This window comes from Phaethon lepturus, unplaced genomic scaffold (assembly GCF_000687285.1).
Source record: "Phaethon lepturus isolate BGI_N335 unplaced genomic scaffold, ASM68728v1 scaffold24095, whole genome shotgun sequence".
Lineage (NCBI taxonomy): Eukaryota > Metazoa > Chordata > Aves > Phaethontiformes > Phaethontidae > Phaethon > Phaethon lepturus.
Window position 1 is genome coordinate 3,032 of NW_010540185.1, and position 22,622 is coordinate 25,653.

General features: G+C 36.7%; 1 protein-coding gene across 1 annotated transcript in view; it reads left to right on the forward strand.

The window, feature by feature from the left end:
• Positions 1 to 245: 245 nt before the first annotated feature.
• Positions 246 to 22,622, forward strand: part of SPAST (spastin) — a gene marked incomplete at its 5' end in the record, with an annotated part of 33,584 nt that continues 11,207 nt past the window's right edge. The window contains 10 exons of the mRNA XM_010287373.1: positions 246 to 329; positions 1,601 to 1,684; positions 7,363 to 7,458; positions 15,014 to 15,198; positions 16,230 to 16,363; positions 16,702 to 16,795; positions 19,668 to 19,742; positions 20,829 to 20,900; positions 21,429 to 21,504; positions 22,048 to 22,139. Coding sequence (XP_010285675.1) covers positions 246 to 329; positions 1,601 to 1,684; positions 7,363 to 7,458; positions 15,014 to 15,198; positions 16,230 to 16,363; positions 16,702 to 16,795; positions 19,668 to 19,742; positions 20,829 to 20,900; positions 21,429 to 21,504; positions 22,048 to 22,139 — 992 coding nt within the window. The remainder of the gene's footprint in view (positions 330 to 1,600; positions 1,685 to 7,362; positions 7,459 to 15,013; positions 15,199 to 16,229; positions 16,364 to 16,701; positions 16,796 to 19,667; positions 19,743 to 20,828; positions 20,901 to 21,428; positions 21,505 to 22,047; positions 22,140 to 22,622) is intronic.

A 22,622-nucleotide genomic window follows, 5' to 3' on the forward strand; every position in this document is an offset into this window, starting at 1 on the left:
AAATAGTCCTAAAACAGGCAAAAGTGATTTGAGGCTGGTGTAGTACCTGTTTTTAATAGATGAGCTTATTTGAAACTAAGTAGATATAAAGTTGACAGTGTCCCTTTAAGTGTTTCTTTAAATCATAGGATTTTGTTCCAATATCTCTTCCTTCCTTTTACTTGTTTTATGCAGCGTTATATGGAACCATTCCTAAGCTTTTAATTCATTACCGAAAATAATGGGTTCACTTCCTTTTTAAGCAGGACAAAAGGAACAAGCTGTTGAATGGTATAAGAAAGGAATTGAAGAACTGGAAAAAGGAATAGCTGTCTTAGTAATTGGTCAAGGTAAGCCAGTTTTGAGTTTTGTGGAAAAGGTTTTGGTTTATGGTTTCTTCAAAGTGAGGAATCAATATTGCTAAATATGGTAGGTGCTAGGACTGGTCTGCTGTATGAATTAATTCAGAAGAGTGTTTCTTATTCCTGTTTTAGCTGTAGGTGAACACTGGTCCATTTCTCTGTTCTACCTGATGTTCTGGTCTATAACACATGCACATTTGCTCGAAATATTTTCAGACTATCCAAAATCGTAATGTAAGTTCATGAAAATTCTAAAGTAAAACACTTGATTTCTTATATAATGGGAATGCCAAAACACTGAGTTCTGATTTGATTTGCCAAAGATGACAGTTCATGTTCTCAGTTACATGGAATTTTATATTCCCTTCAGTAGAACTAAAAAAGAAACACCCCGATTTGGTATTTTTGAACAGCTTATGCCAAAATAGTGAACACTGCCATATGGAAACATTTTAAGCTGTAGTGTAGAAGCAGGTGTGTACCATAGAGAAATAGGTCTAGTGAAGGACTTGCTAAGAATTTCTGTCCTCAAAATAATATAATAACAACTCAAACCCCCAGAAAAACCCAAACTTCTAACTGCTTTTGCAGACTGCTGTTTTGTTCCTCAGCTATCTTTAGAAATGTTTGTGAACAGTATATGGTGATGTGTTACTTATAACAGCAATACCAGTGGCATTTGATACAGCCTGTCTAAATTGCACAGTTAAAAAAAACCAAAAAAACAAAAAACAACCCCCCCCCCCAAAAAAAAAACCCCAAAAACTTACAGACATTATTTTTTAGGAAGTGGTGATACTAATGTCTGTAATTCTGTGTGTTTTGAAATGTAAAGGGACACAGTCAACTAAATTTAAATCTGTTAATTTTGCCAGAGTGAATTATTTCAAATTGTACTTGCCTCTCAGTCACTTTTTAAGCTTTTTAAAAATATTTTTTATTTGACTTCTGTTTAGAAAAATGCAGTGACAAAGCACATATATTAGGTCAGCATGAGATGTTAGAGAATATGCAAAGCCATGCTTGGGTTCCACCGCTCTGTGAGAAATATTGTAAAGCAGATAGTGTCAACTAACTTTAAATTTTTGATTAAATAGAAAGCTTTAGGATTTTTTCATTAATTTTGCAACAGTGTTCCTTAGTGCAGAGGGTAGATAGGGGGTGGGAGGAAAAGGAGGGAAGGCTGGGTGTCAGTATTTTAGGACTTTAAAAAGTTAATTTGCCAAACTGTGTTTTTAACATTGATTTTTCTTTGTAAGGTGATCAGTGTGAACGGGCTCGACGTCTGCAATCTAAAATGATGACAAATTTGGCAATGGCCAAGGATCGCTTGCAGCTTTTAGGTACCAGTTACAATTCATGACTTGTGCAAATAATGACAAACTTTGCAAACTTCATGTAATGCATTCTAAAATACTACTTTGATTTTTAAAGTGAAGGAGTCATTATCTGTGTAGGGTCTCCCAAGTTTGTTTTTCAGTTGAGAGTAAGTAATAATTTTTCAATGCTATTGATAGATTTTTGAAATTGGAATCTCAGGACCCACTTCCCTATGCCTTAAGAAATAGGTGTAAAAGTAACTGAGAAGTCTTTATAGTAGTGCGCTTGTAAACTGAGGAAGTCTTGACTAATTCTTGTTGGAGTTAGTTTAGGATTTCTGTGTTAGAACTGTAGTAAATCTTAGGATGTATTGCTGATCATGGGTGCCTTTTTCTAAGTGTAGCTATTTCATGTTCTGTTAATGCTGCTGTCACTTCTATAACAATTTTCTTGATTACTGGTATGTACTGTAATAATAATTCTGTAGCATTATGTAGACCATAAGGTTGTGAAATCCTAATTCTTGTCATTTTTGCCTAGTAGTGTTCTATTTTAAGACTAGCAGGTAAGATCACTTCTTTTCAGAAGCATAGTGTTGTATAGTTTTAGCTTTATCAAAATTAAGTGTTGTATATAAGCTCTTAATGAACAGAGTAAACCAGGCAGGACTGGAAATGGCATCTTACTGTGCATGAAAAACAAAGATCCCCCCCACCCCCGTCAAGCAACAAACCCACAGCTTTGTGCAGTGTATCCTCCAAAGTGAGAACTTTGGAAATGCTTTCTGTTCAGGCAATAAAATGAAAATAATGATTTTTTTTTTTTTTTTTTTTTTTTGCTCTCTAATGGAGAACCAACAAATGTACTTGAGTTTAACTTGTGTATCTGCAGCTTTAATCTTGCACTGTGTTGTTTTGAGCTCTTGCTAGCTCCCTCTCCTAGGAGCATATAGAGCAGACAGAAGAACTCATGTTCTTTTCTCCTCTTACACTTTGTGATTCTGTGGTACTGACTGGTTATTGACAGGGAAGTTGTGACAACCACAAGAAAGTGAATCCCTTTTGTTTCCCTTGAGTTCCTGGTGTCCTTAGTTCTTTTTGAAAAAAGTGAAGGCAACGTGGGGTGAAAGAAAGCTTCTGGCTTTTATGCTTCATTACAGGTATTTGTCAGTAGAGCCTCAGTATATGCAAAAAAGGCATTTCCTACTCATTAGGGTTAAAGACTGACTTCTAGAGGTAATATAAACGAGGGGAAAAAAGAGTGAAAGTGATTACATGCTAACAGTCTTTGATAAGGTATGGCTTGTTGCTGGCATCCTAATTGCAAGTAGGATTTCTTTAAAAAAAAATTGCTGTTCTTTGAACCTTGAAGTAGCAATGTCTGTATTTTGTGGGTAGTGCTTCATCCTTGCTTGTGTACTACTTGCTTAGTACTTGCTTGTACTACTATTGTAGTAGCCTTTGTGATATTGATAAGTGGCTTACCTGCAGTACTCTGATTGAAAAGATAAAAAGGGTAACCATTGCAAAAAACCCGAAAAGTTGACGTCAAGCTGGTACACTCATGTTTACTATCAGAATGTGTGATCATATGGTATTTGTATTCTTCATTCAGAGGGCAGATTGAAAGGTAAAAAGACAGAATAGTGTTTATTGCAGAAGTTGATGTCAAATACGACAAATTTTTACTACTAAATTATCAGAAGTTTAATACTTTGTTCTGTTCAGGTTCTTGTTCAGTTTACACTAAGGATCTGCCTCAAACAATGGACCTGAGAGCAAAATTTGGATACAAAGGAGCAAGTGAAGTCATTGCTCTTTAGGAAGGAAAAAGATGTTGTTTGGAAAGATATTCCAATGGATTTAAATCCGTGCAAGCTTGATCATTTGTATCTGAGTAATATTTGTTATACCATCTAAACAACTTTCAAGTATTGACAGCATCTGTTTTTGTTACTTTATATGTTATTTTACATGGATTTTGTGGAAATTTAAGGTAATCTTGAGTTGAATTGCATGTGCAATTCTCAATGTAGCTTTTAAGCTTATTACTTATGGTAACAGATTTTGGAAGTTCTTAAGTGGTGTAGAGATGCTTTTATAGTTCAACTAAACCTGAGGCTCTTGGAGCCCTTAAGGTTCAATAAAGTGATTTTTCTGTGAATCTAACTCTTAAGAGCAAAGAGTAAGTGTTTTCCTCTGGCCCTGTGGAATTTCTCTGTTTCTTAAGGGAGAATAGGCAAGTCCTTTACTACATTAGCTGGCATGGTAAAACAGACTTAAAGTAGACAATAATATCAAATGGTTCATCCTCCTTGCTAGACAGGGATGTGATTGTTGGCTGCCTAACTGAAATGCCATCCAATCAAGCAAGTTACATTGGTAATACACAGAAAGTGAAAGTTAAATCACCTGGATTATAACTGTCTCTTAAAAATGCTCAATGCTTGGATTTTTTGAAGTGTGTTGGATCATCAGTGTAAGTTTAAGTTCCATGACGCCACTGATGGAGGTGTGATATCTGACCATGCCCATGTGTTGTCACTGTGTGTCATCTCACCACTGATGCCTTTTAATGTTAGACCAAGAGGATGTAGCTACTTACCTTGGATGATGGCTTTACTATTTTGAGCCTTGTTTTCAGCTTGAGTCTAAATTACTGTATCATCTTCTGTTTAAAGCTGTACTATGACACAGCCTGAAAGCTGAAGTTACTCCAGGTATGTTTCAGAGCACCTCAAGGTGACTCGATCACTTTGGCAATCCAGTGACAATATTGAGTTGCGCTAGCAGTCAGGGGACTTCCAAGTTCTACCGTTTGAATTGATGGTGGCCCCTGTTTTTGGCATGGTTTAGGGTGTGCTAGGTGTACAGCTACTTAGATGAGTGGATAAATCTTGCTCTGATGGTCTTCATAGGCCTGATCTCTCCTGGATGACTGATCACCCATGTTAGAATCATTATATTTTATATATTTTGAATCACAGAAGGGTATTTGTTTTCTATAATCGATAGAGTTTTATCTATCTTTAGGTACAGCAGTTTGCTCTACCTAAAGATAGATAACCACAATGCCCAGTACAACACTGTTCAGTTCTAATGCTATACATGTGTTGTACTACTCTGTGTTCTCCCATTTCAGAGAGACTTTCTGTAGGGGGACAGATTTCTAGCAGCACAAGTGCCTTTCTGTGTACTATGTGTAGCTTCAGTATTTTGGTTAAAAGATGCACACGGTGCACAGTTCAAATATCTTTCATCAGTATCCTCTTTGGTAATAATTCAGCCTCTGTATAGATATGGTCTTCAGTGGGCACCTTTTGGGATTATTCCACTGTCTTGGGGTGATGGTGTTTTTGCTTCAGGCTTGTGTTACAGGGTAATGGTTTGGGTTTTCTACTAGAAGTCAGTTACCCTGCACTCAAGGTCTAGTGTTGCCTAAATAAGACAATGGCTGCAGTGGTGTTTATTTGATAGGTTTATGTCAACGCTGTATCATCAAGGAGAAATAATGAATGAGACTCTGTAAATGTTTTTCAATGTCTGGAGACATAGGGAGAAAGCATTTAAATGGAAAGTGATAGGGTGTTCTGTTAATTCCCTGGAATAGTATTTAATAGCTCAGTTTATTTTCGTTATTCCAGAGGGCTCTAGAGCTGTACTGTCTCTCAAGAAAAGTGATATATGTGCTTTATGTAATTTTACATGCAATACTAAAATTACATGTTAGTATGTCATGGGAAGACAGTATGTGAATTGAAACTGGACAACGGTTGGATTACATTTTTTTTGTTGCAGTTTTGGAGTTCCTGAATATGCAGAACTTGCTAAGCCATTGATAATCGTGGTAAAACCCCAGTCTCAAACTGTAGCGTTGAAGCAAAGAGCATTTCCTGAATTCCTGCCCAAGCCAATTGATTTTATTGTGGTCACTTGCTAGAAAGGTTTTTTGTAAAGTTCAGAAATGTTCTCCAAAACTTAATACCTAATATCTTACCAAGTCTATTAGTACTAATTTTGTTTCCTTATCTTCCCTATGTACTTCTATTCAGATTGCATGCACTGGGCAAGGAGTAGACTATTCTGCTGTCTTTGTCGGTAGTGCAGCGCCCACTAAAATAGTGTACTGTGTGTGCGGCCAGTCATACTAAAAGGACTTTTAGACTTTTTTAGAGGGAGGTTTCTTAGGGTAACTTCTTGCAAGTTGACAAAGCTTGTGGTTGTTTGTAGGCTGTTCTTGTGTGACTAACATTTTTTTGTTTTGCTGTACCCATTCTTCGATGCTTTCAATTTCAAAGTAAACCCTGGGTGCACATACTAATCTTGAACTTTAACTTTTCACATTTGCCTGTGGCTACTAAGTTTTCACTCTAAACTGCATCTTGTTCAGTATGGATATTATTATTAAACCATCACTTAAACTATTGGGTCTAAAGATACTTTTCAGGGAAGCTAAGGGCTAAGTGATCAGGAGCAGGCAGAAGAAGAAAGGAATGAAGCAGAAAAACCTGGAAAAAAAGAAAAAAAGAAAAAGACCTGTAATAGACAAAGAGGTGGAAGCAAGGAAATGTTTGTGCTTGTTGGTTGTATGATCTGCAAGCTCTGAATGACAATTCTTCTTCCAGTCAGGGAATTTATGATCTTGTCTGTGCACATTTTCTGTAGAATTCGGCTTCTTTTGCAGTACGTACTTTCATGTTGCCAGAGGACATCTCTCCTCTACTTGGCTATCTGTTTTCGTGCAGCTTCTTGGTACTGTTACTTCTTGGGAGAGAGGAAGAAGAAAACAGGGTGGAAGAGGGTGTGTGACAATGTGTGCCTTGCATCCATACTAACAGTTTTGTTTTTACGAAAAAGGGTGTGTGTGTATGTGTGAAATAAAGGTGGGAGAGGATGTAAAGGGCCCCAAAAGTAAGGCCTAGAGGTTTTTAACTGCAGTGGGAAAAGCAGGAGCAGTAGGTGAGCTGCAGAGAACACGTAGTCATGAGACTTAATTCTTGTTTTGTGTCATTTGCCCGCTTCGGCTATTTTATCATGACTTCTTAGGGTTAACTTCTTTCTCCTTAATCTTTAACCTTATAAATCTTGTATTCATATGCTTTTAAAGTTAATCTTCTTAAAGAACACAGCTTGCATGACAATTTTATTGTCTTAATTTCAAGGCAATTATATTTCTAAATAGACATCTTGAAAGATATCATCATAATGTATATATGATATTTTGCTTTAATGGTTGAGGTTTCTGTAAAATGTTGACTGGCTGTTGCTACTTAAGTGAAACATGTAATATACAGGAAAGTGATGACTCCTTGCAGTTGGTTAAAAGTTAACACCTTGGGGAGGACTTTCAGTGACAGGTTATCAACACAAATGTTTAGGAAATGAAGCTGAATTAATCCTGACCATTGCTTTTGGGAGGTAACTACAATCACTAGGCTGGAAAGATTATTGGAATTAACTCAGCCGTAAATGGCTAATTTTAAAGCTGCTTTCAGTCATGCTCATACTGACAGAATTTTCTTACGAATTTGCTGAACGTGTAGAATAGATAGAAATACTTCTGTCTTTAACCCTGTATCAAGTATAACAAAGCCAAACTTGACATTTGTGTGTTCAACATACATAAATTTTCTTGGTTCATTTTTATTTTTTGTTTGTTTATTTTGTCCTTTTTCCTCCCTTCCCCTCTGTCTACTATGTAGAGAAGCTGCAGGCAGTTTTGCAAATTTCCAAGCCGCAAATGGAGGTCTATAATGACAGTACTAACCTGGCATGCCGCAATGGACATCTCCAGTCAGGTGGGTTTGGTTTTACCAGCGCCTATTGAGGGGATGTCTCTCAGTTTCTGGTGTATTACAGGGAAAAATATGCAATACTATGTTCTGGCCCCACCAATTTTTTAAAATAATGTTTTATATTTCTGTTTTTAAAGGCTTTTTATAAAATATATTCCATCTTCTCTATCACTTTGACAACATGTTTTATTTTGTTGTATTCAGTTCTCTCTTACAATGACTGTCCTAGAATCCAAAACTATTTACTAACACAACATTTTAGAAAATATTTCTCATGTTATATTCTTAAAGGAATTAAATTAAACCTGTTTTAGAAAATGTCAAAGTCAATGTAGGATATGTAGGTTATATGTTGTGCCTACATAAGTAGTTCTTCCTTTATGATACTGTGAGAGTGAATGTGCATTTCCATTAAGCTGCTTTAAATTTCAGGGGGTTTTTATTCTGAGGAAGTGACACACGATTAAAGCAAGGTCGGGGGCAAAATAGCTCTTGCTTTCTGTCAAAGAAGGTGGTTTTCACCTTTTTCCAGAAGATTGTACCAGGGATACTAAAATAGAGGAGGTAAACTTGCTTGTCCGTACACAAGGAGTAAAGTTATTGTGAGGTTTGTGAATTGTCTTCAGGGAATGGTTTAAGCCAGCAGTGAGCTATTGTCACAACTGTGATCTCAACTGATAATTTGTACAGTAGGCTATAATGAGGTTAAATAAAATAAGAGAGTTAGCAAGTAATGGAATTCATAAAGCTTGTCTACTGAGTCAAGAGCAATCTTCAGTTTTTAATGTAACTAAACTTGAAATTTATTGTAAACCACATGCCTTTTTTTAGCTCCATTTCTAGTTCTGGAGCCATCTTACTGTTTGGTTTTATTCTTTCTAATGTATGAGAAGTTAAAATAGTGGAACTGTGTCATGTTAGGCACCTTTAGATTACTGTTTGTGTGGTATTTTTAACTGCATTTGTCAGAAGGATGTAGTTAAAATGGATCTTCTGTATAAATTCCTATGTAGATTGAGATTGAGAACACTTTACCTTAAATGTCTTTTTACCTGGTTGGCTAGAGATTGAGTGAACAAATACATACATATACATACACATACAAAAACTGATACCATGCTTCACCTGATTTGATGTGAACAGCTTTTTCTTTAAACCCTTTCCTTTATATGTTTTTGTACCTTTTTCTCAATGTATCTCGCAATTGGATGCTGCAGGAGAAGGTTAGACTGAACTTTCACTCTTAAAACTGTTATTTTAGTCACTTAAATCTATTAGTAACAAATCATGGAATATCCATTAGCATCTACTGGAAATGAAGAAACATTTTGCCAGTTCTGTGGCAGGTGGTTTTATTTACAGAAATTCTTGTAGTAGGAGGTGGTCACTGTTGGTAAACTTGTGGAAATTGGTATTAGTCAATTTACCCTTTTGGAGTCTTATTCCTAGTGACTTATGGATGGATGACTGAAGCACTTCTGCAAAACTGTGGAGGAAAGGGTAGCAAAACTGCAAGGGGCCATGGTCTTCTGGGGATCCTTTTTTCTGAGGAAGTGTCTTCTGACTTTCTGAAAAAGGAGTGTGGGCTAATGGAGGAACTTTCATTTACCAGGCTCAGGGGGATCTGAGAAGAGACAGGAGGACTAAAAAGTGGGTTGTAAAAAAGTTAGGTACCAGGCATCTACTGATTACTTGGAACAAGACTTCACGAGGCTTGTTCCATTTCCATTTGCATTTACATTGCCAAAGGTAAACTTTAGATTAATAACTTGTGGAAGTTAAAGGCTTACCCAAAGTACTGAAATTCTTCTGCAGCTGTGGGGTCCCTGATAGTACCAGGAAAGTCAGCCTATTAACTGATGTCTTAATTTCTTAGTTGGCTGGGTGCCTACGCTCGCATGCTCACTCTCTCTCATGCTCTCTCTGTCTCTTTGTTCGGAGTATAAGAACGTGTTAGTGGCACACTTTTTTTCTTAAAAGTACTTCCTTTATACATATTGTAATAAAGAGAGTATTTTCAGACGGACAGCTACAATCACTTAAAAACACAAAGTAGATGACAAATTCATAGAAAACTCTACAAAATCAGCTTGCAGGCTACTTGAGATAAGAGGACTGCTGTTACTGAGAAAGTAGAGGTACTGTAGAAGTACTGAGCCACAGGGCTCTGGCATAAGCTTCATTTTTCTATCTACATAAAATATTGTCTGTGCTGTTGCCTAATCAGGCTGGGCTTTTAAAAAGTCCAGAACTTTATGAAGCGTGAAATATGGTCATTCATAGTGTTAACATCAAGAAAGTGCCTTTTTGCCCGTTCTTTGGTCAAAAAGTGCTTTGCTTGCTTTCATTTGCCTTTAAAGGCCAAAGTCTTAAAAATGTTTTTGCTTCTTAATTCTGTCTGATATTCTGTTCTCACCACTATACTGCACATTTTTATATTTCCAAAATGTGACTGTTTCGAGATTCTTCCTTCTTTCAAGATATTACGTGTCAGTCTTTTAGACCAATTTACTTGATTCTAGCACAAATGACTACTTATCCCTGTCTTCCTCATTCATGGTTTCCTAAATTACCTGAATAGCTAGAGATTTTTCGTGAAAAATTATGTGATAGATTTATAATGAAGTTTTATAAGACCTCATTACAGCAGTATCACCTGCCCTTCAGTTGCAGAAGGCTATGCAGTAACAAAAATTAATTGTTATTACTTGTTATTATAATAAGTAATATTATAGTCTAATATATAGAGTAATAACAAGTAGCCTTGACCCTAAACTTCATTTTGAAATACATATTTATTGTTTCATATCTATCAGTCTTGTTCTCATAGTGTTAAACTAGATGTAAAACAACTTAGCTGTATCTTTTTTTTTTTTTTTCCCCCTCAGACATGCATGTTTTCCTTTGCATTGTGGGTTCTTGTTTTTAAACTAGCTTGGGAAGGAGATTATGTCAGTCTTGCCAAAGGCAGTGTTTATAAGTTGTATGAATTTATTTACTGAACATACAATACTGATAGTATTACAGTAATTTCAGTGTACCATTTTACATTTAATGCCTAAATCTCGGCATGTGATCAGAGAAAGCGTTAAATTTCTCTTTCTTACCACAACATTAGCATTGTGCAAGTATCTAGTATTTTTTTTTCAGTTTTCATTTGGAAAGATTTGCTGGTGTGTCTTTAACAGTAGCCATATTTTTGCAATGTTTCTGAAGTTGCAAAAATTCTACTCTTAATACTGAAGTTTTTTAAGGAATTTCCCAAGTAGAAGAACAAGTAGCAATAAAATTGTTTTTAACACCGTAATTTGGCAACAGTAGATCTTTGACTGACATGGCTCTGTCAGTTCAGAAAGGAGAGCAACTGTGTCCGTGATCTGTGTAGCTTTGCTACCATTTGAAACATGGAGCATGTCCTTGTTGCTGAAGTTTTCTGCTAGGCAGTTTTTATTACTCGAATGTACCTCTTTGAAAAATTTGAATATAATCTTTGAAGGAATTACTATTTTGGGGGCTATTGTGAATGCTGATCCTGAGTAACTATTAGTCTTGCAATTGCTGCATGTATTTTGCTATGCAATATTTGCAGAAAATGTATAAGCTAAGCATTTTAAAAATTTTTTTTTTTTTTTTTTTTTTTAATGAAACTACATACATAGTGACAGACAATTCTAGACTGGTGACATTTTTTTTTTTTCAACTTGGGGTCCACAGACCACATGTTATAACTTCTCTTAGTCACTTTATATCATTTACCAGTAGGCATATGTGAAGAATTTGAGGCATATTATTCCCTGATAATTTTTGAGCTTTCATAACTAAAGGATGGAAACTGTTCTGCAATACTGGAACTGCTGCTGCTAATTTTAATTTAAACTTTTTTATGCTTTTTTGTTTGTTTTTTTTTTTAATGAGGCTGGAGCTGAACTTGGCAAGAGAGGCAAAGAATAATAAGAAGGGCTTCTATAGGTATGTTAGCCAGAAAAGCAAGGTCAAAGACAGTGTACCCCTTTGAGCAAGACTGGCAAACTGGTAACAACAGATGAGGAGAAGGCTGAGGTACTCAATGACTTCTTTGCCTCAGTCTTCACTGGCAATCTTTCTTCCCACACCTGTTGAGGTGATGGCCTGCAAAACATTATAAAAGAGCAGAAACGTGTTTATTAAGATGTGCTTTAATCTGTTTCAGATGCACAAAAGAAAATATAATGGGTTTGCTTTTTAGAAGTACAAAGCATGCTGTTACCTTTATTAAATAAGCTAGCGCTGCATGTTTCCCAGATTATTTCTGTTTCCAGGTGTGTAGTATCATGAAGCTTCTCTTAAAGTTGTTCAAACATATCCTTACTTCTCTTTACCCTTAAAAACAGTTACATATAGTAAATGCATCAACATTTTTTTTCTGTAAGGGAGTCTGAAATTGGGCACCTGTGTCTGCAACTTATCACAATTTAACCAATAGAAAACCTCAGGCAAAATTTTGCTCCTTGCTTATTCATATTTTTTTGTTGTGTACATATTTGGATCACAGATTAAAATTGCAGGGATGCTTTCAGGACCAGATAGTTATTACTTCTCTATGATCTAGTGGCGTTAGCTTGGAGCTTTGACGTAAATTGTTCTATTGTCAAGAATTAGAGAGTAAACTCAAAGTGACTAAGCCCCTTTTACTATCCTATAACTATAGATGAAGCAGACAATTGAATTATTCAGTGTTTCAAATACACTTGAAAAAATACTATGGTCTGTCTTTGTGATTAGAATATGTTTTAGGCACTTCCTTACAGTTTTTTACAGAACGATGAAACATTTGGCAAAAGGCTGCTGGAGATGTTACGAAGGTTTTAAGTTTACTTGCAGCATATTTTCCATCTTTCAGCAGATGACAAATACAAATGGATAAGAAATATGCTTTGGGAGTTTTGCTTTTGTTACAGCAAAATACATATTTTACATAACGTAATAATAAGGGCTGTCAGTCTGACAGGAGACATACATGTGCTCTTAAACACTTCACCCTTTAGAAATAGATAAACTTTAGATAAACTGTAATTCTGAAAAGTTTGATCACATTCAAGGCCAGGTTGGATGGAGCTCTGAACAACCTGATCTAGTTGAAGATGTCCCTGCTCATTGCAGGGGGGTTGGACTAGATGGCCTTAAAAGGTGTCTTCCAACCCAAAGATTCTATGATTCTATGATTTTTATTTGCTGCTGTGGGGAAAATTTGTATATAAAACAAGGTTTCCCTCTGGAGTTGACACTGAACAACTGTGTTCAAGAGTAGTTGATTAATGCTTCTTTCTGTGCTACCCATTAGGACTGACCACAGAACATATGCCAACTTAGTGGTCTTGATTCCTGGAGGTACAGCGAGAGTAAATTGTAATTTCTATTTAAACCTTTCTCTTTTCCCTTCCCTGCCCATATATTTCCAGCTTCCTGAAATAGTCCTTACTTGTGCAATTTTATGATACTCAAAATTGCAGTGTGTGTGTGGTTCCCAACAGATGGGGGTAGTTCTGGGAAAGGGTGATAATTGAGCAACATGTTAGGGTGAAGAAGATGGAAAAAACCTACTTTATCTTTTTGAAGCCTTCCCATGTTTTACTTTGACAGCGTGCAAATGAGGCTGAAGGAAAAGCAAAAAATCAACAGGAGTGTCACTTTTTCATTAAATTGGACCAAAGTGTTGAGTAACTAGGTTTTTTAATAGATTCATATACTGCTTTTTGAACTTGAAAGTTACTAAGTATGCCTAATTTTGAAGAGTTTTTGACTGGGAAATTCCTGTGCAGGAATGACTAAGTAAATTTAACCAGTTCTGGATCTGTGTGTGATTTAGTCAGTAGCCAGTTTTGTTTTGGGTTTGTTTTTTGGTGTTTTAGTTTTTTTGTTGTGTGTTTTTTTTCCCTACCAGAAATATCTTAAAGGTAAATGTAGTTAATTAGATTCTCCAAGTTCCTTTGTTTTTTGTATATTAATACATCTACATTGTTTATGATGACCCCTGCAGAGTCTCAGTAACTCTTAAAAGGGATAGATTTGTCACTGAAGAAAGGCTTTACAAGCTTGTTAGCCAAGTAGTTCAACACATGGATAACTGCAGGCTATGTAAGATTTGCTCTTGGTAGTATGCAAGACTTTTATGTTTAAAGAGGCTGAGAACGTGGCAGTAATTAATTGATCCTTCCATTATACTGTTTCACTGAAGTATTCTTATTTGAATTTTTTAAACATAACATTCAAAATTATGAGCCTCTCTACTTAAAGTATTTTTCACTGAACTGCAATATTATAAATTAAAAATTCTTCATATAGTTATTAACTTCCTTAAAAATGAGAGTTCTTGGGCCCATCGCTTAAGACTAACAAGCCAAACTGAGTTGCAGATTTCTAAAATCTTAGTGAAGAAACTTGTAGCTGAAATCCATTTTGAGCTTTCTTACATCTGACGCCATATTTCTCTTATCAAAAGGCTCCTTAATCCTTTTAAAAGGATATAAAATAAGGCAGTTTCCACTGCAGACAACAGTATTGTACTAGACAGCTTCCAGTACTGTGTTCCCACCACAAAAAAACCTTGATCTGATGTTGTGCTCTAATCATTAACCAGCCTCACCAACCTGCGTGCTCATTGTAGCACGTTCTTACCTCTTAGTCTCTGTTTTAATGTTTTACACTTGCCTTTTCTGTGCCAAGGAACCTTATTTTATCATGTATCCCATATGGAGAATGTAGAAATCAAGTGCTATTTCACTTATGCTGCACCAAAACGGCCTTTTGTAGTTTAATCACCTGTGGCCAGTATGTTCAGTTTTGTCTGTCACCTATTTGAGACCTTCCTGCTCAATCATGGAGGTGAATTAGAGTAAGTGTGAACAGAACATGTGGTGGTGTTTGAATTCTGTGGTATAATATAATGTAATATTTTAAGACTTAATTTTAAATATAGGAAGGTAAGCTGTTTGAGCTGCCCATTCAGAATTTACATACACCTTGAGATTCCTGAAGTGAAACAAAGCTGTAAGAAAAAGCTCCTGGTAGTTGCTTGCAGGTATAACTGTTTTAATTTTCTCAAATTGAAGTGCCTTGGTGAAGCTTCTGTGTGGAAGGTGCTAGATAGTGTTAGCTAGCATCCAAAGTAACTAGCCTGCTAATATTACTTAAGGAATGAATGCTCTGATGCTAATGGCTTGACATTTGGGGATTATTGTAATGATTATTTTTAGGAGTTCTTGGGAAGGAAAGTCTTCTGGCTGGTGTTCTGTTGTCTTCTGCCTTAAGGAATAGGTGGTGTTATTCCCTTGTTATAGCACTTAGCCGTCTCCAGCTTTTCTAAGATGGCTAACTAGTGTTGGTTTTGAGACCTGCTAAAATTCAAAACTTAACTTCAGGAGAGTTAATATCCTCTTAAAAGTACTAAACCTCTTTAAAAACTTGTATTATTCTTCTATAATACCGTATTATATGTGTCAAAAATACCCTCTTCAAGTTAGAATTGATGGTGAAAGTATGACTGCTGAAAATGTTCTCATGGGATTGGTTTTCTTTATAGAAAGTGGAGCGGTTCCAAAAAAGAAGGATCCCTTAACACACACAAGTAATTCCCTCCCTCGTTCAAAAACTGTTGCAAAAACTGGATCCACAGGCCTTTCAGGTCACCACAGAACACCTAGCTACAGTGGGATATCAACTTCTGTGTCTAGACCAGCACCTAATCCTGCAGCTTCAACTCATAAGGTATAGTAAGGATAAATACAGCAGTATACACTTGGCAAGACAATTTAAATTTCAGAACAAATTTGGATCTCCTGCTTTTATTGTAGTATTGTATCAGAAAGGTGGTTCTTTTGGGGGTGGAGGGCGGGGGTGTGGGGAGGAGGAGGGAACAAAAACCCTAAACCCCTAAATTTTTTGGCCAAGCCTCTTGAGCTGGGCTACAGAGTGGGTTTTAGAAATTGGGATGCATCGAGTGGCTGCATGGGCAAATGGAATTTGTGATTGCAGTAATAAATGATAATACTTGTTTTGAAAATTGCATGGGAAACTGAGGGAAGCTTATATAGGAGAAAAATAAATGTTACTCTCGGTACATAAAAGATGGAGCGGGGGAAAAAAACATCTTACTCCAAAACTACAGATTTTTCCCCCAACACATTTTTTCTCTTCCAAAGCATGCATGCACAGGTTGTATTGCAATCACACTGAAAAGCAAATTATGGTTCAATTGTGACTGAAATACAAAAGAGACAAAAATGCTACATTTCTTTTGACCCACGTCTTTCCTTTCCATCCTTATCTCCCCCCAGCTACTTCCACAGTAAAGTAGAATAAAGAGCAGAATGGACAGAACATAAATGTGGTTAAGCGTTATTTCTGCTATAATATGAAGACTTCTAAGTGGTCTGTTAGCAAAGTATGACAGCAGTAGAAATTCTTGCTTATAGGTATTGAAAATCTGAAACAATTTGTGATGCTCTGTTTCTAGAGTATGCTGGGGGAAAATACCATAGTTAAATATAATAGATTATCTTTAAAAAAAAAATTGCCAAAACAAACCAAAAAAACCCTCTCCACTGGAGCCTAAGCTGTGCTACCTGTGGCTGAATATGATAGTATGATTTGTAGCAAAATACAGCATCAGAATATCTGATGTGTCTTAACACATTAGGTTTTACTGGAGCATCTGAAATGTAAAAGTGATTTTGTTAACCGTATACTTTAAAAGTATCAAGTTGGGTTTTTTTGTTTGTTCTCTGCCCCCGCCCCAGGCTGTTCCTAAAAATAGCAGAACAAATAAGCCTTCTACTCCTACCACTGCTCCTCGAAAAAAGAAAGACTTGAAGATATTTAGAAATGTGGACAGTAATCTTGCTAATCTTATCCTGAATGAAATTGTTGATAGGTAAGTCTGGAGAAAAGTAGGCTTTCCGGTGCAGAAAACAAGTTTTTTGTTCAGTACAGTCTTGGTCCAGTTGGAATCACAGTAAAAAAAAATTAGTATTTTTGTTTGTTGTGGGTTTTTGGGGGTGGTTTTTTGGGAGTGGTTTTTTGTTTTTGTTGCTTTGGCAAAAGAATGAAAATTCAAATCAGAAATGCTTATCTTTTTAGATGTTTAGCAATATAAGTTGTAGATTTCCTCAAAAGGTTTCTGTGTAAATAGTCAAATGCATAAATTAGTCAGCTGCAGCTGAAAAAGAGTATCTCATTGTTAGACTAATTAGTATTCCGTTTCTTTGTTAGTGGGCCAGCTGTCAAATTTGATGATATCGCAGGGCAGGAACTGGCTAAACAAGCTTTGCAAGAAATTGTTATCCTTCCTTCTCTTAGACCTGAGGTAAGCAACTGGGTTTTGTTGTCACTCTTGTCACAGAAACAAAGAAATGTATTGTGCTTCACACATGAAGCGGTGATTCTTGAATCCTGTCTTTGCTGGTTGTAATTGCTATCGATAGCTGTGTGGTGATAGCAGTCTTGGAAAAGGAGAATGAAGATTTATGTGTTAAAATACTACCGTGAAATTCCTCATCTTCTGGTTAGTCAATGTTAGAGAAAGTGACTGAGGCAATAGCTTAAAAAAAAAACCAAAACAAAACACACACACACACACACACAAAAACCAAAACCACAACCCTCTAAAAAAACCCAAAAAAACCCCAAACCAAAGAAAATCCTGAAAATCTGTGAGGCTGACAGATCCAGATAGTTACAGCTGTGTGTCCAATCTTGCATGGACATGTAAAGGACAAAGCCCACAATTGGAAGAGTGAAGCAGATGAGATTTGTATAGCTAAATTAAATCATGACACTATCTGTTTTGAAAAATATTAAATTGGTATTGTGGTCATATTCTCTATGTGGATGGTGGTTAGACATTCTAATAGTCTATTTGTGGCAGGAGAGGATGCAAAGAAGTGTAGTAGTGAAGAAGCAAATACACTGAGGTGTGTAACATTTGAGAGCAGATTTCCTCTTTACTTGGCTGAGTGGAAAATGGTTATTTAGGCTTTTAATTTATTTTATCATAGGTTGTACCTCAACTACTGTGATTGCATAGATTCAGGTCTTGTCTATATACTGGAAATTTTTGAGCCACTTAAAAACATTAAATTGGTCATGTTCTAAAGTTGGATTTGCAAAAAGTTGATGCACTCTTGCAGAATTTGCATGCAATGATTTACTGCAGTGCTGATTATTCAAGCAAAATTGCTGTTTGTTCTTTGTTGTTTGCTTGTGGGCCTCTCTTGTCATATTGACAGGTGACGGGAGTTGCTCTTTCCTTTTAATGCAGTTTCTGGTTTTGAAGTGTCATGGGCGAGAAACCCTAAACCTGGCATAGCATCATAGGAATACTAGCCTTGCGGAAAACAAAGCTTTGGCATCAAATATGCATGCTCTGGTATTCTTATGCAGAGGGAAAATGTCATTATATCATGTCTGTTATTAGAGTGCTTTAGTATGTTAAGTTTGTTGTTCAATAATGCTAATACAATGAGCTGGGTGGGAGGGACTTTGAGATGTGAGGCTTGGCATAGTTACGACTTTTTTCCTAACAGTTGGTGTTTTCAATAAGGTTGTCTTTGTATTACTGTAGCTAGCAATGGGCTTGACCTTGGTGTAGGCAGAGATATAACAAGGACAGAGAATGCTGCGAATTTTTAAACGTTCCTTGGAAGAAAAGAAGTTGGTTTTATTCCTTGTAAGTGAACATGGTAGGTGTGGCAACTATAGGAGAGTATTTAGTCAATTAAATACTACTTCAGTTTTAATGTTAATGAAGTTTTGAACTCAAATTCGTATTTAAACAAGCCAATTAATGGTATTTTTGTAGGAGAGCAAGAGTTGAGGTGAATAAACAGAAAACACTGACTAGAGACATGGCTGCAACCATTTCATCAGTAAAATGCTGATGAAACAGTAGCAATTAGTTCATATCACATTTAGTATGATTAGTCTGTTAATAAAAACTTTAAAAGCTTAGTGTGTTTTAGTGATAAATGGTAGTTGCAGCTGAAGTGTGTAGGTGATGATCAAGGTGACGGAGAGATGTAGATTTGGTCTGGATGGACTATCTTTAAAATGAGGGGACTCCCACAGAATGATTCCAAACAAAAGGAGTCAAGCAGGAGATGCACATGGTGGTGTGCAGCATGGAAAGCAGAAACAGTTGAGGAAGTGTAGTTATCCAGATTAAAACACTGCAATACATTTATAATGTAGGTGGTATGTATTAGTGAATAGGATCATGCTGGACAACTATTGTGAGTAATCGAGCAAAGTCAAGCAGAAACAAAATGCTGTGAATGATGAAATAATAGAGAAAATGCATGTTGATCGGTCATCTTAGAATCACTACGCTGGTAATGGAACCACTTGTTATCACAGGTGTTGTGGAAAGGAATGCCTGCCGACAGTGGTGTTTAGGCATGGTCTGTATATATGAGACTCCCTACTATTCCTTTTGGTTGATTGTTGGAGTTACTGGAAGCTGGAATGGAGAGGTGGGTGTGAGGCCAAGAAGGGAACTCAAACTCTTGAGGAACGTGGTAAAGACAAAGCGCTGGGGAAAACAGGCTACAGGAATGACTAAGACATTCGTACTCTATGAGAATTGGTAGATCTGCTTGCTGTGATGCTACATGTGGTGGGTGCAATTTTACAGTGTAGGAAAGATGAATCCAGTGCCAAGTGAGAGGGAGGAGATTATTATCAGTAGCATTTAGGGAAAGTATGTGGTTGTTAAGTAATATTTTAAATAGTTTCGGTCAGAGCTTGTCTTCTCAAGTTTCATTTAATAAAAAAAGAGAAAGATGAAGAGGTTCTTCATATGGAGTTAGTAGGAACATTGCTTTAACTCTCCTACTAACACACCTGTATTCCCCCCTTTTTAAATGCAATTGGTGCTTTGAACTCATTAGGCTGGTCTGTCTTGTGGAATATGTTACTGCCCTTTGTACTCCTTTCAGTGTCTCTATGCTCAGAATGATCATGATGTAATTTAACTGCTGTGTGGGAAAAAGTAACCTGCATTAGTTCACATTAGTAACAGAGTGTAGTTCTCTAAAAACCTGTACTGTTGTAGCACTGCTACTGTTGCTAACAGTGCTAGCCAGTGAGCCATTCCTCAATCTTAAAACCTTTTCTTACAAACGTAAATCAGTATTTTCTTTTAAGCCTTTGAAGGTAACTTATGATGATGTACTTCTCAGCTATTTACAGGACTTAGAGCTCCTGCACGTGGTTTATTGCTGTTCGGCCCACCAGGAAATGGGAAGACAATGTTGGTGAGGAAAATACTTCATGCATGAGTTGGTCAGCTTAAAATGTAACTGTGAGGGGTGGCTTTTGGTTCAGGTGTTGTAGTGATAAACTGTGTATTCTTCCGGGATATGTGTGACAGTGTCAATTTGGTACAGAAATGCAAAATTGTTCTTAACTCTGGATTTTATGGGAGAGAGAATTGCTAAAGTGTTCTCTCTTTAATTTTCTTCAATGTCACAAGTAATATTTTACAATTTAAACTAGCAAGTCCAGATTTCGTTTTCAGAGAGAGTAATAGTAACATGGTTAATTGTGTACAGCAGTGGTTAATAAATATACTAGAAGTGCATTTTGGAGATGAGGAAGGAGCACAGTAGCAAGAAAGAGGGTTGTCTGCCTTCTGCACTGCTATGCAAGGAGCATAAGTAGTGTGGAACTGTCTGGTTGCTGCTTGTTTTCTCAGCCTTATGTGCTGGGTTCAGGAACTGTTGGGAAATGCCTGTGCATCAGCCAGGCCAGGCACATCATCCCGCATCACATGGCGGGGCTGCATTTACATGCTCCCTTTGCTGATAGTGAAGCTGGTATGTTTGGGGTTTTTTTAATGTATCTACAAAAAAACTGTTTTCAGAGGAAAGAGAATGCTCATACAGAGTATCCTCTTCCTTAACAGTTTGACCTTATTCAAGACATGATTCCCTGGCTATGCAGGGTTATTTTTTTAAAAATGTGATTTGATCCAACTGCTGCCCTAAATTACCACCCAAAATTAGTTAAAACTGTGTCAGATGTCTACTCAGGATGCATTGAAAAGAGCTGGAGACTTGTATTTTTCAGTAAACAAATTGTAGTTGGGTATGGAGATGATGTGCGTAGAGAAGTCTAAAGGAGTTTGGAAACTTCTCTAGTAGTTCGACTGCTTATCCATTCCTATTTTTAAGTGGCCTGTACAGAAGTTTTCAGTAGCATCTAAAAGGTGTTCCCTTTGAAAGAATAGGAGTTTTCAAAATCATCAATCAGGCCATGAGTGCTAGCTACAGAAGCAGAGAGGTATCTTCAGTATGATGTTTTTAAAAGTATGTTGTTTTGTTTTTTTTCCCCTTTCCTAGGCCAAAGCAGTTGCTGCAGAATCAAATGCCACTTTCTTTAATATAAGTGCAGCGAGCCTAACTTCCAAATACGTAAGTAACAGCTGTAAATTATATTAATCTGAAAACACACAGGCCGTAATTGGGGCTTAAGAAGACCAGAGACTTCTGATGAGTCCTTTGTGAACTGTTAGCCTACAGTGAACATAAAGTTTTAGAAAAATGACTTGTGAAGTGAAAATTTTGGTTTGTGCTTGTGATAACCCAATGTCAAAGGCTTTTGCAGTTCAGGATGACCCTGGCTGTCATGTAGATGAGTGGTTGTGGGTTTTCTCTTCTCCTTTAGAAAGTAAATGAAGTAGGTCCCAGCTCTTTTTCACTCTGATAATTTAGGTGCCAAAGTCTCTTGACATCTCAGTTGTGATTGTAAGTGAAGTTGTAGTATTTCTCTTAAGGTGGAAACAGTGCTGCTGTATGTAATGCTGAACTAGTGATAATCTGAGCGCGTATGAATGGACTGTGTTAGTTGTCAGCAAGATTTTTCTGTAGGTCTTTTTTGTTAGCTCTCTTATAATAAACGCTTTCTAAATGCCCTCCAAAACCAGTTTATTGTTGTTTTAGGTGGGTGAAGGGGAGAAACTGGTGCGTGCTCTATTTGCAGTAGCCAGAGAACTTCAGCCTTCTATAATTTTTATTGGTAAGACCTTAAATGTTGTTGACTTTCATATATTTTCTTAAACATCTTGACTTTTCGAATTGGAATAATCAGGTAAACTTCTTTAGGTAATTCTGCAGTGTAGAGCAAGGTATGACATATTGGGTAATCAGTAGTTCCATGCAGAGCATGCTAGATTACTGTTATTTAATTGATGTTAATAGTGGGAAGAAATGCCCTCAAAAACGTGCATGCTATACCACCTTTACAGAGTAAGTTCATTTATATATTAAACTTCAAACATGGAAATGGGTTTTGCGTGTCCTGAGTTGCAGTTTGTTATCCAGCAGGATTTTTTTTTTTTCTTGCATCTGTCGTTGGTGTTGCATATTCAAAGGACAAGACATAGTAGCATGATTAAACCAGAAAACTATACAGGCTTTTTAACTTTACTAAGATCTGTCTGTCTCCTAAGGAATAAAGATCTGATCTCTCACTGGAGCCCTATATTAGCAAAAGAACTTAGGCAAATATGAAGACTTTAATGTTGTATGTTTAATTAATATGTATTTCTTTGTTTTTCAGATGAAGTTGATAGCCTTTTGTGTGAAAGACGAGAAGGTGAACATGATGCTAGCAGGCGTCTAAAAACAGAATTTTTAATAGAATTTGATGGTGTAAGTATTTATTCTTACGTATTGTTTGATTTAGCTGAATTGGCTAATGTCGTGGGTGCCAGCACAAGCTACACAAGCAAATAGGATTTGGCTGCTGGGGCTTAGCTCTGTCTGTCCGTGTGTCATGTCATGTCCCCCATCATCCATCCTTCTTGGTTGGCAAACAGCATTTTTATTGCTGTTAGTTTTTCAGCTGCTTATGGTAGTATCCTGGAAAATTCAGTCGGTGTGAAAGATAGCAAACTGGAGATGAGCTGAAATAACAGGTTGAAAGACAAAGGACAGAGAAGAAGGTATAACAAATGGCAATAAAAAAGGAGTGTGAGAAAAAAATATTCTTACAGAGCAAGAGGGACACTAGAGGGTTAGGCAGAGTTGAATCCTTGTTTGCAACTGCATGTTGTGGTGAAGGGCATCTCGTCATTCTGGCAAAGTAAGAGATGACTAAATGACTTAAGTAGTGCCTTTTTGGTTTTTAAGGGA